Source organism: Lytechinus variegatus, chromosome 2, assembly GCF_018143015.1.
Source record: "Lytechinus variegatus isolate NC3 chromosome 2, Lvar_3.0, whole genome shotgun sequence".
Classification (NCBI taxonomy): domain Eukaryota; kingdom Metazoa; phylum Echinodermata; class Echinoidea; order Temnopleuroida; family Toxopneustidae; genus Lytechinus; species Lytechinus variegatus.
The window spans coordinates 74,404,432-74,419,642 of record NC_054741.1 but is presented as its reverse complement, the minus strand read 5'-3'; the positions used below and the strand labels follow the sequence as shown (position 1 = coordinate 74,419,642).

At 33.1% G+C, this 15,211-nt stretch overlaps 1 protein-coding gene across 2 annotated transcripts in view; it reads left to right on the top strand.

Moving 5' to 3' along the window:
• Positions 1-1,487: 1,487 nt before the first annotated feature.
• The window catches only part of LOC121408999 (protein KIAA0100-like), a 61,878-nt gene continuing 48,154 nt past the window's right edge, over positions 1,488-15,211 (top strand). For both annotated transcript variants that reach the window (XM_041600767.1, XM_041600766.1), the window contains exons 1-7: positions 1,488-1,620; positions 11,010-11,130; positions 11,753-11,802; positions 12,733-12,860; positions 13,444-13,499; positions 14,160-14,278; positions 14,816-14,879. In XM_041600767.1, coding sequence (XP_041456701.1) covers positions 1,556-1,620; positions 11,010-11,130; positions 11,753-11,802; positions 12,733-12,860; positions 13,444-13,499; positions 14,160-14,278; positions 14,816-14,879 — 603 coding nt within the window. In that variant the 5' untranslated portion in view covers positions 1,488-1,555. The remainder of the gene's footprint in view (positions 1,621-11,009; positions 11,131-11,752; positions 11,803-12,732; positions 12,861-13,443; positions 13,500-14,159; positions 14,279-14,815; positions 14,880-15,211) is intronic.

Below are 15,211 nucleotides of genomic sequence, written 5' to 3'. Positions count from 1 at the left end.
TTTGGTTGTCATGATGGACAGGAAATAAGTGATTGTACTGCTTGTAGGTAGTGTGAAATACAGAGTAATGCAATAAAGATGAAAAGATATTCATATCTGCATTAAAGTCATTATTTGTATTTTAGCATTAACATTTTGTTGTTTATGTTATTGCTGGGTTCCAGATGTATAGCAAAAAGATAGGGTTTGTTTGTTAAAAGAAGAAGCTAAAAAAAGGATGAAGTAGAAGGAGGAGATGGGGATAAAAAAAAAGAGGAGGGAGGGAAAGGAAAGTGATTAGTAGAAGAAAGAAGTAAAGGAGGAGGAATAGAAGGGTAAAAGAAAAGGAGGGAGGATTGGGGATGAAGATGGGAAGGGTAATAAGAAGATGAGCAACTGGAAGGAAGGTGGAAGAGGGAGAAGGAGGAAAAAGATCAAAGAGAAATGAGGAGAAAGAAGGCCGGCAAGAGAGTAGAAATAATAAACAAGAGAATGATGATTACAAGGAATTTATCCACCCCATCCCCTGTTTATGATTGTTAGATTGCTAACTTAAAGGGGAATCCAGCCTTGGTATAAAAATATGTGAAAGGGGAGAAATATGAGAAAAACAAAATGGTGAAAGTTAGGCAATAAGGAACTTACGGCAGTTTAAAAATAGAGAATTGGAAAGACCAGGGACATGAGTAAGACCCTGGTAAGACTGACAATTTCAAATTTGCATATTATGTCAAGTGGTAGGGACAACTTTTACATAGGCCATAAATCAATAACTTTCAGCATTTTTCTCTGTGAATTTGGCATCACAAAGCTGCCAATTTGAAGTCTCCATATGTATAATAATTTTTAAAATTCATAACTTTCTTATCAGTTTGTCAAAAGTTGCTTAAACTTTCACCCGAACAATCCACTTGTCTGATTTTTCTTTTTCCTTTAAAAACAACTTGTTTTGGTTGGATTACCCTTTAATGAAAGTCCAACAATCCTCAAAGCCAAGGGAGAAAAAAAATCAATCTGAGAAGAATTTAAGATGAGAGGATCAATATTAAAGTAGTTAAATCAAAATTGATCTAAAATAAGAGAGTTATGGAATTATACTTGAAATTGCATCTTGCTTTCAGAGCACAAGATATGTCATTATGTCAATAAAAATATAGTGCACACAGCATATGTCTATGCCAGGATGTATCAGAAAAATGTAAAATGAAAAATTGTTTCCCCCCCATGGAGTTGTCCACAAAATATATACATACCGTATATTGTTTTAAACATGATTGCTTTGGCCAAGCAGAATCATTATTAAATTTCTTTTGACGGGCTTTCATCTGTTCGGGAACATCGGGAAGTACCCCTACAGATTTTGCTGATGACATGTTTTATCTTTCATTGATGGTTTGTTCAGCCGCTTGTGTTGATGTTGATTTTTGTTTTGGAAGTTCCAAGGTTAAAGTCGTCGATCTTCCCCTCAAATTTTGTTGCAGATTCGATAGAGGGCGTAACTTGATTGAACTCCGGATCTGTCAATACAAAAAAAACCCCGATATTTCACCCGATTCGAGATCTGCCTGTTTCCAAAATGACCTTGTCGTATTTCCTATTCTATTTGATTCTCATCACTCTCTTGCTTGCAGTGTTGTCAAGGTGAGTTATTTTGAATTTGTTAAAGTATTTACAGTACTCTCTGTCCCATTTTGTTTTTAAAGTGCAGTGTGGTCCCACGTATTGTTATCAGTGTATCTCTTACTTATGGATAGGATCCTACTTGACTTGAGTTATGGATGCTGACTGAAGACTGAACACAGTCGATGTCAAGACTTAGAATTCAGCTCCAAATTCTGTCTCTCTCTGTTTTGATCCTCCGCTCTTAGGAAATATTAGTGATAAATCACGGTGGATTCGCAGTGGATTGTAATACAATGAATAGGAATAGCATGACTGTAAAGTTAGATTTTTTTTCTTCCAATTAAATGAAACTGAAAGGGATATCAAATCAACTTGGCTGAATGCCATGTAACGTTAGACCCCTATGTTATGCAGAATTATTTCCGTGATTTTCATGCTGTCGCCAAGCGGAAGACAAAGAAATCAAGATGGCGACGTAAACACGGCCGTAAGCTCTTCCCATCTTTTCATAACAAATTTCTTGTTTTTTAATGAATCCTTCTTTAAACATGAAATCAATATCACAGAAATGTTGGAAATTAAGTTGAAACGCATGTACATGTTTTAGGGCTAGATCTTTTAGAGGGAAAGTAGAAATCTCGCGGGCGAAAGTTTCAGGTTTTGTACCGGTACGTGGGTGAATATAGCTTGGGATCCCAGGCGTCGGTGGGGAGTAACCCTACGTAGAGTAGATGACTTTTACTCCCCAGACGCCTCCAGGCTAATCCAGCTCTGATACTCTGAGTGACAAAGGTGGGATTTTATAGGGGGAATTATAAAACTCATGCAACCACTCATTCAATTAACAAGGTTATAATATAACCTTGTTCTAAGTTAAATCTCCATGTGTGACAAAATAAGGGTGTCAATGTTTGGCTTATTTTCTCTTTTTCTTTGGGGCAAATGCTTGATTTTTTTACACTGACAGTTTCCATTAGACCTGTTAATTCATACTGCTTGGCTCTTATTTAAATTTGATTCTTTATATAATTTTTTCTTACTTCAAAATAGAGATCAAAAAATGAAAATTTTCTTGCCATATTACTTTCCACCAATAGAGGGCGTACACAAAAATATGCCCAAAATTCAAGTTTTTGAGCGCTCTGGTGAATACAAAAATTATTCCCACATTACTTATGATAAATAGATTAAAACTTTATGGAAATTAGTAATTTTGGTCAAAAAAGTGATATTTTAATGATTTTTTAAAGTGTGTGCTCTATACAGCATTGGCATACCATAGTCCTACCTGTAGATTCTCCACAGGCCAGATGGTAGCAGTAAACAAGTGCATGCAACATTCGTCAACACAACCTTTAAATGAAAATTAATATTCTTACTTTTCACAAAGTTTCACTTCTTTCCCCACGCTTCTATCAGTTTGTGATTTAGAGCCAGTAATATTTTCCTCACACATTAATTCGCTGCCAATTCCAAAACATCGCAATTGAAAGTTGCGCAGGCACAGAAATCTCAGCTCAATTCATGAATATTCATGAGTAGCATTATACATCGAGATTTTTTTCGCATTTTTTTCAATTCAATTTCAATTTATTTACCATCTTTAAAAATAAGTGTACATAAAAATATGACATAAAATACAGATACATATTGTTTAAAAATGGAGGGATACCCTTAAGAAGCACATTGCTTGTAAGCAGGGTCCCAACATAAAAAAATTACGTGAACATATTACAGATTATACATTAAAAATACATATGTAACAATAAAACACACATACATATGCATACACATAAATTAGAGAGAAACAGAAAGAGAGGGGAGACAGTGAAGGTGGAAGAGGTAGAAAGGAAAGAGTCAAGATAAGTACCATTCACAATTAAAGAAAAGAGAAAGAGAATTTAACATCGTATAGATAACACATTGTAACTCAGCGTGAATTCATTTTAGTAAAGTACATTTGTTTTAAAGAGAGTTTGAATTTGGAAAGTGTTGAACTTTGTTGAGTAGTGTGGTCAAGGCTATTCCACAATTTGATATATTGCACACGGAATGAATTTAAGACCATGGAAGAGGAAACCTTGGGTTGATAAAATAATTTACATTGACGAGTGTTATAATCATATACTGTTGAGTTAAGAGTAAACATATTATCAAATATCTTTGGCAAAAATCCAAATTTGTATTTATACATGAAAATAAGGGAATCCATAGAAATGAGATCAGATAAAGGTAGAATATTCATTTTGATGAACAATGGCATACTTGGACAATTATATGGAGATGATGAAATAAGTCTTATTGATTTTTTCTGGAGTATTGATAATTTAGTTAGATGACTTTTGAAAGTATGACCCCAAACTGAGTTGCAATATGTTAAGTGAGGCAAGATTAGGCTATAATACAAAGTAATAAGTATGTTTTTAGGCAATATGAATTTTAGTTTTAAAATGATTCCTATAGACCTCGAAACTTTATTACACACATTATTAATATGTGGTTTCCAAGAGAGGTATTCATTAACTGTAATACCTAAAAATTGAATATTTTCAACACATGATATATCATGACCACCAATAGTAAGATTTGAGAGGTCACTTGGAACCCTCCTGTTCCTTGTTCTGAAAATAACAAATTTAGTTTTATCAAAATTCAAAGAAAGTTTATTACAACAGAACCAATCATACAATTTGTTAACTTCTTTATTAGTAATAGATATTAAATCATAAATATTCTTGTGAAAATTTATAACACAAGTGTCATCGGCAAATAATGAATAATGGAATAATTTTGAAGAATTTGTAATATCATTTATGTATACGAGGAACAGGAGGGGCCCGAGAATAGAGCCTTGCGGAATTCCATATTTAATAAGTTTACGCTGTGATTGGACACCATTGACCATGACAAACTGATATCTGTTATGCAAATAATGTTTAAACCAATCTAACGCTAACCCTCTGACACCATAAGCATTCAGTTTACGTAAGAGTATGTCATGGTCAATGGTGTCAAAGGCTTTTGACAGATCCATGAATAAACCCAGACAGTAATTGCCATCATCAATTTTTTGTGATATGAAATTTGCAATGTTTAAGACACCCATGGAAGTTGAAAAATTTTCACGAAATCCAAATTGCTCTGGTATGAGGATATCATTTGCTTGAAGGTGGGAATATAATCTTTTGTGAATAATTTTTTCTAAAATTTTCGAAAAAAATGGTAATAATGATATGGGTCTATAATTATCCACCATTTGACGATTATCTTTTTTGTAAACAGGTATTATTTTGGATATTTTTAATTTGTCAGGAATGATCCCTTGTGATAAGGATTTATTAAATATTGCACAAAGTTGTTCAACAAATAAATGAATTGAGTCCTTAAGAACTCTGGGGGCCAAGTCATCAAACCCACTAGCTTTTGATGATTTCATAGAAGAGACAATTTTTAGAATTTCATGAATAGATGTAGGTTTTAGAAATAATGAAGAGTAGCTCTTATCAACAGGCAAGAAATCATGAAATATGTGAGAAGTGGTAGGTATATTATGTGAAATTCTTTCAGCAATATTGACAAAGTATTCGTTAAAGGAATCTGCGATCACACGAGGTGAGGACATATGAACATTATCATTATACATTTTAAGTGGTATATTTTGTCGCCTCTTCCCCAATAATCCATTGATATTATTCCAAGTTTTTTTCATGTCACCTTTGATTTTATAAAACATGTTATGAAAATATCTCTTTTTAGACGATCTGATAATAGTAGTAAGTATATTTTTGTATGTGACATATTTTTTCTTACTAACAGATTTCTTCAAATATTTATGATATAATTTCTGTTTGACGTTAATTGATTTTAGTATACCAGGTGTGACCCATGGTCTTTTACCCTTCAATTTATAGTTGTGCCTCTGAACAACAGGAAAACAATCATTATACAACTTGGAAAATAAATGTATGAATAAATCATACGATTTGTTTGCATCAGTATTGCTATTAACAGGAGACCAATCAACATTCAATAGTTTGTGTTTAAATTCTAAGAGTCGCTCATGTGTAATAAGCCGACCACTGGTTATGGAGTTGCCATTAACACATTCAATAATCTGGTTATTACTCACACACCATACAGGAAGGTGGTCTGATATAGGGCAAGTCCAAGAAAAGGTCACCCTAGAAGGCAAAATTTCATCTTTAATTTAAGAAGTTTTCTTTGGTGGGGTAAGAAAGCCTAAATATTGAATTTTAAAATTTCATTAAGAAAATTTTGATAATATGCATATTTATGCTAATTTGGGGCACCTAATTTGCATAATTGGTAAAATGGGTGTTACGTATGGGACAATAATAAAAACTCATAGAAAATCAAAACAAAACTTGTGAGATTTAGTCATAGGAGGGACATGGACCCCCTAACATCTTATTACTTTTTTGGGAAAAAAAGTGGTGTCATCTAATTAATTATGCAAATTAGGCCTTGTCCAAGGATGGAATGTCCCATACGTAACATTTTGAGGATGTTTTTTTAAGTTATTTCTCATAATACAATACTTGTATTGTTGCATCTCTGGGAAGTTCTAATTTATGAAGTATGAAAATGTTATACCCCAAAAAGTTTCAAAAATAGTGTTTACTTTTTAATTAAAAGTTAATTAAAAAATTGTTACGTATGGGACAACATGTTACGTATGGGACATTTACACACAATGCCAATGGGGAGATTCGTGTACAAAGTGAATGGAGAAAAACAAATTTCAAGAGTGCTCCAAAAAGTGATTATTTACCTTTTCTTTAGTTTTAAAGACTGATTTGTTATGAATAGTGATTAATGAAAACAATTGAAGCGAAAAAATTGTGAAAATTGAAAAATATGAAAAAAATAATAAACAATAGAAATACATAAGAAATTTATGAAACCATGAAAAACAAGAAAAAAAAATGTTGAAATGGCCAATTTCCTTTTCAGTTATATCAAATGTGTCTCAATAAAACATTTTGAAAGACAGAAACTCTTTTGTTATTTCCATATTTTAAATTATTTCAATTTGTTTAATTATGGGGAAGATTGTGTACGTTCTCTATGGGGACAAAATGTCCCATACGTAACTGTCCCATACGTAACACGTCATTAATTTGTTTAATTAGAGTCTGTAATTAGAGGGATTTGGGTTATGACATGAAACTTGCCTTAGATATACTAGAGTATTGTGACTTCTATCACACTAAGTTACAAGTTGTCAAATGAAATACTTTCAGAGAATTCTTAACTTGAAAAAATGTTTAAAAAATTGTCTTTTTTCTGCGTCCCATACGTAACGGCCAATCTTTTCTCTCTAAAAGGTCAAGGTCAAGGTCATATGTCACCATTTTTTGCATGATTATTCTTCTCCTAGATGTCTACCATCATGAGGGTATTCAATCTAATCAAAGTCAATTAACACTATTTTTCAGGTCATTAAAGCCTCTGAAATGTCCCATACGTAACGTGCGCGAATTCTTGGACTTGCCCTATATCTGAATAAATCAGTCCACTTTGAATGTCATTTTGTAATGAGTTGGTAAAAATATTGTCAATAAGCGTAGCTGTATTAGGGGTGATACGAGATGGTTTGGTAATTAGAGGAAACATGCAATGAGAATACATTGAGTTCAAGAAATTATTTGTTTTGGTTTCAAAAGAATAATTTAAAAGATTTATATTGAAATCCCCAAAAAGGTAAATTTCTTTATTTTCGTTACACAGTTTTTGCAAATAATCATCAATTGTCTCAGTAAATTCTGTAATATCTGAGTTTGGGGGCCTATAGACACAGCCTACAACAATTGATTTCTTGTTATCTTGTGGTAATTCAATGAACACCGCTTCATAAGAAGAAGTGCTTTTACAAAATTCTGTTCGTACTGTAAACTCAGAAGAATTATTGACATAAATGGCAACCCCACCACCATATTTACAAGATCTATTGATGTTGACAAGAGAATAATTATCCAATGAGAACATGTCAACAACAGTGCTTTCCCTGAACCATGTTTCAGATATTCCCATAACCGTAAAAGCATGGTTTAAATTTTTTAATAACAACTGCAACTCGTCAAAATTTCTCGGAAGACTTCGAGCGTTTAAATTCAAAATTGAAAATTTATTATTAGAATCCTGGTATTTTGTTTTAAACTCTTCTGAAAATAAATACATACAGTTGCGATCTGGAAAAAAGTCGTCAGATTCAACTTGAAAGGTTGTGTCAGATAAACTATCACCAGAGAAAGCAAGATCATTATTCATTTCAAAAGGGTTAATTTTCAGAGATTGTAATTTATCAATATCTATATTTTCATCTAGTTCAAAATAACTAAATAAGTTCCAGAGAAATTCATTGTCTGATACACACTTGTTAAATGGGAATAACTCAGCATTACACTGAGTACAGAAAGTAACAGATTGATATATACTGGCATAAGAATTACACTGAGGTTTTTTACATAGTTTGCAACAATTGAGCATAGCTTAATGTAATATAGAAAAGAAAAGAAATAGGAACACAGGATCAAAACCACATTCACACTATACAAACACACACAAAGTATCTTCTGTAAGTTACAGTCTACTAAGAACCTTGTACTAAGTTCTAGGTAGGAAATCCACACTGGGGCCAGAAAAAATCAATAAATGAACATAAGTTTGGGAAAAAACAATCACACAAATGTACATGACATGTACACACCAAGAAAAGGTAAAGTCAATAGAAAGATATAAAGGCACATTAAACTGCTACACACAAGGTGCCTTGATGCTAAATAGAATCAACGGGTCCACGTTTTAAGTAGCACAGTTGTACTATATACAGGTAAAGGTAAGCATCAGATGTATTGTCTGAAGAAATTGTTCAATAGGATATTTACAAAAGCATCAGGTCTTCTGGGCTCTTGATAAGATGCTTCTTTCCAGTAGATTTGAGTGAAACAAAAATGCGTCCGTCCATAGACCATGCTGAGCTGATCTTCTCATTCTTTTGGGCGCTTAGGAGAAGGTTGAAGTTCAGAGAAGTCAAGTCTTCATGTATTGAAATCCCGCTACTTTTCAGTTTACGTCGATTAACAAAGAGCTGCTGACGACTTCTATAGGAGCATAATTTAACGATTATACTACATTTCTTGCTACTCTTTCTCTTCTCTTGATTCGTTCCAACGGTTGCTGATGCGGAGGTTGGTCTACTCACAGATGGTTGTCTCTTTTTGATCCAATGACTGCGATCAATATCGTTGACATCAAGATTCACTCCAATACGATGGGCCACGTTCAACACAATTTGGTCAGTGTTTTCTCCTTTCAGTTCCTCTTCCACACCAACTATCCTCAGGCATGACCTTCGGGAGTATTGCTCAAGATCATTCATTTCTTTTTTTAGTCTCTCAACTTCATTACTCTTCATTTTCACTTTTTCTTCAAGAGATGCTATGTGACTCACACGAGAGTCTTTTGCATTGAGAAGGTCCATGTTTGTGGATTCTAATTGCTCACACCGTTCTGTGATACTCTGGTTATTTTTCAGAATTTGCGATTGAAGTCCAGCTATCGATTTGCCTGTCTTCTTTGACTCGGATTCAAGGGCCGCTATACGATTATCTTGTTTATCTATTCTTGCTAATATTTCATCGAGTTTTCTTTCAACAGCATCACTTATTGCTTTAAGAAAGTCGTCACTTTCAACAATATCTTTCAAAATAGTGGAAACAGATGGCCTTGGCATTGTGAAGATACAATAATAATAATATGATGAGACTGATTGTAGATCCTGTCAATGACAGCAGATAATCGATTCAAATCAAAGTCAAATATTGAGGGCAATGCAATGCAAAGTAATGCAAAGTCTATGGCAATGTACCGACACAAAATAAAGTTACTGGGACTGAAGAAAAATATTACCATGTCAGTTCAGTATCCATAGATTCATTCCAGAGTAAATCACAGCATATTTTCGGAAGCAGACATCGTGTGTAGCAACTGGGTAAGTTCACTCTCAGATTACATACCTCGATTCAACGGATGATGTACATAAAAGATGAAATCTTTGTCAAGATTTTGGGATCAGATAGCTGATATGCTCACTCGATCTAGCGCCCTCATCTCAAAATGATGCATTTGCATCAGAAAAGTATTAGTTTTTATTGTCTTTAAAGTTTAAAGGTTGTGTTGTTGCATGAGATTTATATTCCCCCACCCCCATAAAATCCCACTTTTGTCACTCGGTGTATCAGATCGAGTTCACCACCTTGATGTTTTGGTACGTGTAGCATAGTGTAGTGGTTGTGAAGTGGAGCTGCACGAACATCATTTGAGGTATAACTAGACTAGACTAGATAATGAGGTTAGTTACGGCCTAATATGAAGAATGAGTGTTTTTATCAATCACATTCACACATAAGGAAATACTGCATGTATGTGTAAACAAGTTCTGCAATTTTCTCATGCCGTGTAAAAATGTTTTAAAGGAAACCAAAACCCAAGAAGAGAATTAATCTTATTGGAAAGAGTAAAATGAGAGGAACAATTTAAAAAAAGTTTCATCAAAATCGGTTATGAAATAAGCAAGTTATGGGAGTTTGAAAACTCTTTTTGTACTTTCTATGGGCATCCTCAAATTGGCAAACGTGCTTCAAAATGGCTGATTTTGTGGACAACTCTCCATTTGTTTTGTACACAAATTTTCAGATTTTCCTCATTATTTTTCAAATTGCATCTTGCCTCCTTCTGGGCACAACATATGTCATGGGAAAATATAATCCACACCATATATGTCAAGGTCAGGAGGAGATAATGTGAAATATGTAAAATAAAGGGGAAAATCTGAAAATATGTGTACAAAACAAATGGAGAGTTGTCCACAAAATCAGCCATTTTGAAGCACGTTTGCCAATTTGAGGATCCACATAGTAAGTACAACAAGACTTTTTAATCATCCATAACTTGCTTATTTCATAACCGATTTTGATGAAACTTTTTTTAAATTGTTCCTCTCATTTTACTCTTTCCAATAAGATTGCTTCTCTTCTTGGGTTTTGGTTTCCTTTAATGGCCATTCCAAATGTTTAAAAACAATCAATCATTGGGCTGATTGCTCAATGAGACATTTGAAATACTGCCTGGTTTTATTTGTCCTGCGCGCGATGCAACAGTTCTGCAAGAACCTTCAGGATTGAAGGAAGCAGACTACATGAAGAAGAAGAAGAAGAAAATTTAGTTCACATCTTTTTAAAACATGTGGTGCATAATGAAAAGAGATAATGTGCAAGAGGTGAATATTCATCATAACTATCTTCTGTTCAATAGTCCAATGTCTTGAGTCAAACAATCAACCAAAGTATTTTTGAACTCTCTTTATTTCCTCTTCTATTACTCAGATTAAGTGCCATTGTAGTGTCAAAGATTCTCAGCAAGGTGTTGAAGAAGAGTATTTCCATTGAATATTTTGGTTTCTTTTCACTGAAGAGTATTGCCATCCAACTCCCAAAGAGCAGCATTGTAAGTATACAGTATATAGTACAATATGGGCCCCTCAAGTGTATGGAAAGCCATCAATGTCATAATTTTTTCTTCAGGAAATTTTCACAATGTCTTTTATAAACAAAGAGAAGCATCCTGAACTGTCAAGGAAAAAATGAATATATTAATATGTAGAAATAACTTTGAACAAACATGTATTTTAGATGTTTACGTTGCTGGCTTTCCATAGTTGTGGTTAATTGGATCAATTGTAACTCTTTGTAAGACGGGGCCCAGGTTTTTGTACATGTAACTGCTTTTTCTCATACTTATTGGACTCGTTCGGGCAGACCTGACTCTTCCATTCGTCTGTGCTACAGAAAATTTAGAATAATTAGTTATAATAGTACTTCCAAAATTGAATGTTATTATTTCAAGGTACAATTTAGTTCCTTAAATGGAGAGAAAGAAATTTAGTTGTTAAAACTAATTAAATCTCTATCTCTTTCCATACTTGTTATTTTTCCAAGCAGTTGACATTAGAATGATATAATACCCTAGACTTAATCCAAGACCAATCATTTAAAATAGCTTGTTGGTTCATGTCTGAGGTCCAATTGTTTATTTGTAATTTTTCAATGATTCATTTTTACCCCAACAGGAGATAGACTGTATTTGGATATCATGGAGACTCTTCAATTCCCAACAGTTGTAAGTTAGCATGTGAATTTGATATATTTGTAATATATTAATTTATCCCTAATCTTCAGGCAATTTAGTTGAATTTACCATGATACACCTAAAGCTAAAAAAAAATCACAAGAAAGCATTTTAAAAGCCAATAAAGATATTTTTATATTTTATCATCCTGCATACATGTATTTTGTGCTTTCAGTTTATTGACTAGTATTGAAAATTGGGTATATTCAGGGGTAACTCTAATCCCAAATTGAAGAAGAAAAGTTATTGCAAGTAAAATGCAAAAATAAAGTATGAAAATAGTATGAAAAATGTTAAGGTACAGTGATCCTTTAAAGGGGAAGTTCACCCTCATGAAAAGTTTGTTGTAAAAATACCAGAAAAATAATAAAAATCATTGGGGATTTAGAGGAAATCCATTAAAGATTAAGAAAGTTAGAAAGCGAATTTCATGATTTTGTTGTGTGACGTCATATATACGAGCAGCTGCCCCAAATGTTATGTAATATAAAATGCATGAGTTCAAATTTTTTGATGGTTTATGTGGACTAAAAATTTTCTTCTTTTAGGAGCGGGTGTGAAAAAACTTGTCTGTTGATATTTAAAGGTACCGGTACAATAAACCCATTTTTAATTTTTTGAGGAAATGACATTTCATTGATATTTGTAACTCATTATACATCGGAAGCTCCTCACATATATATATATGATTATATATATATGATGTCACAAATATAACAAAAAAATGAAATTCTAAGAACTTTTTTAAATATTTGATATATTTTCCCCAAACCTTCACCAGTATTGTTTATTATTTTTGTTTTGGTATTTTTACAATAAACCTTTCAGGGTGAACTCCCCTTTAAAATCATGAATTTGCTTTAACATTTGAATAATTTATTGTGATGATGTAATTTTTCTTTTTCTTTTTGTAATTAACAGACACCCTATGGCTTTGCACATAGGGGACGTAAGAGTGAGAGCAGAATTGAGTCAGGAAGATGGTAGTCTTGATGATCTACCTCCTAGAAGACCACCGCCCCACCCTGGCCCAACTAAACCAAGATCAGGTGACCAAAACATTCAACAGTGAATGCCAATATTTGTTCTTTTCATCAGCCCCATATGGCACCCCTTGAAGAGCAGGGGGCCATTTCATAAAGCTGTTCGTAAGTTAAGAGCGACTTTAAGGACGACTGGTGAACCTTTCTTACGCACTAAACCATCGCCAATGGTGTATACCATTTAACAAAAGAAAGGATCACCAGTTGTTCTTAAAGTCGCTCTTAACTTACAAACAGCTTTATGAAACACCCACCAGGCGTGTTTGTCTATTTTTCTGCTATCACCTGCCCCTGGGCCCCATTTCATAAAAGGTTGATATGATAGCAACTCTTGCTGGAATATCAACTACCATGACATCAGTGAAAATTCTGCATCTTTATCGGTTTTTCCAATGAAAGTTGACATTCCAGCAAGAGTTGCAATCATATCAACTTTTGAATTTGTGGGGCCGACGGAATGCCTGACATATCATCCATTTATTCATATTGCAATATTTCTCATGGTGTATTTTAAGTTCGCTCTTAATGTTCTTTATGATGATTTAAGGAATACATTGATTTTATAACTTTAATCTTTTTTAAATCCCAGGAATATCAAAATTCATCTTGAGCAGCCTACCTACATTGATTCAGTATGCAGCCCAGGTATGTAAAGATGCAATAAATAAAGTTTCTTAATCAACAATGGATAAAAAAATGATACATCTATTTTGGTCATGGAAAGAGAATTCAAATTCAGATATTTTTATTGTCCGTAATGCAATCAGTTATAAATGGAAATTCAATTTTTTGCACAAAATAAATTAGAATGTCGTATGATACACACAAAGATTACACAATACATAACTAAACATTATACGAATCAACAAAGAAACTTAAGACAAATTAAGATAAAGGCATAAGGGGGGGGGGGCTATATAATTTCAAGTATGACTGTTAAATGTATGGATTGAAGCAAGGAACAAAAGAATTTATGATATAATTTATATATAATCTTTATTCTCATCTTATAATAATATATTATGATTTAATTGGAAACAATGTTTAGTTTTCATTCCCATATTAGAATGACAGAAAAAAAAACCTAAACACATTAAGCTACAATAATTGGTTGGAACAAATTTTAATAAAAAGATAATCTGCTGATTGGCATGAAATCACCTTTCTGATTTCAGTGTTTATTATGTTGATGGTTCATAAATTCTTGAATAAGTTTTTTTACATTGGTATTTGACTATATGACAGTTTGGTGTGTATTTTCCAGCTCACCAATTTCTTGTGATTTCCTGTTTTCCTATACTACAGTTATCCTCGTTCCACATAGAAGCTGTCAATGTGATGCTATTAGGAGCAATGGGAACAGACTCTCTCTTACATGTAACAGTTAATGATGCATCACTAACAGGGCAGGCAATAAATGAAAGGTCAGTCTACAAAGTCATATCAAGTTAGCTAGATTTCTTATTTCTAATGATATGGGTATGCATTTATATTTTAAATGGTGATTTTTTAATTTGTGCAGCTCACTGTTAACTTGGAATGTTTTTCTTAAATGTCTGCTAGTGTTGAGTGACAAGCTTCTGTTACTTGTGTACATGTAAGTCATTTAAATGATGCAATTTTATTGGTCAAATAGGAATCTGCGCAATCCTTCTTTCTCAGTCTCTCCCTAGATTTATGTTTCTGGTGCTTTATACACTCTTTTCCTCTTTCTCTTATAATTTTGTCATTCTTACCTGATGATAGTAGGGGGAAATAATTTTAAGCAAATTTTGAAGGCAGACTTTGGAAACAATTTGAAAAACATTAATTTCTAGAATTGAGTGTGGAATTAGTATAATAGAACATACAGAAATGAAAGAACGACATCATTATCCACTTTCAGAACTACATACATTTATAGATGATTTTGAAATGCATCAAACCAATTGAATAATTCCTTTATTGTTATTATTTTGCAGACTTGTATCGGCAGACTTCTCATCTCAAAAGCTTTCCCTGAGAATGCTACGCAGTGCAAAGCCAGTATGTAAATCCTTTTTGATGTATGAATTATCAGTGCAAATTCAATCCATATTCAATCTTTCTTTTTATGACATTCAGTCTTTGAACCATTATCCAGAATAAACTTCAAAAAGTTCATAAAATATACTTTAAAAAGTCGAGAATAACTTTTAACATCCATTTCTTGGATAACATGGAAAATTGATATACGAAAGCTTGGTTTAGTGTGTGAAAACAAGTTTTCAAGTCATTCTGAGATCATGTAAAAAGTTTTAAACCATTTCAGCAGGATTTGCTGGAAGCCTGAACAACACAAGATACTTTATACATGAAGAAATTGTACAAAGAAAATA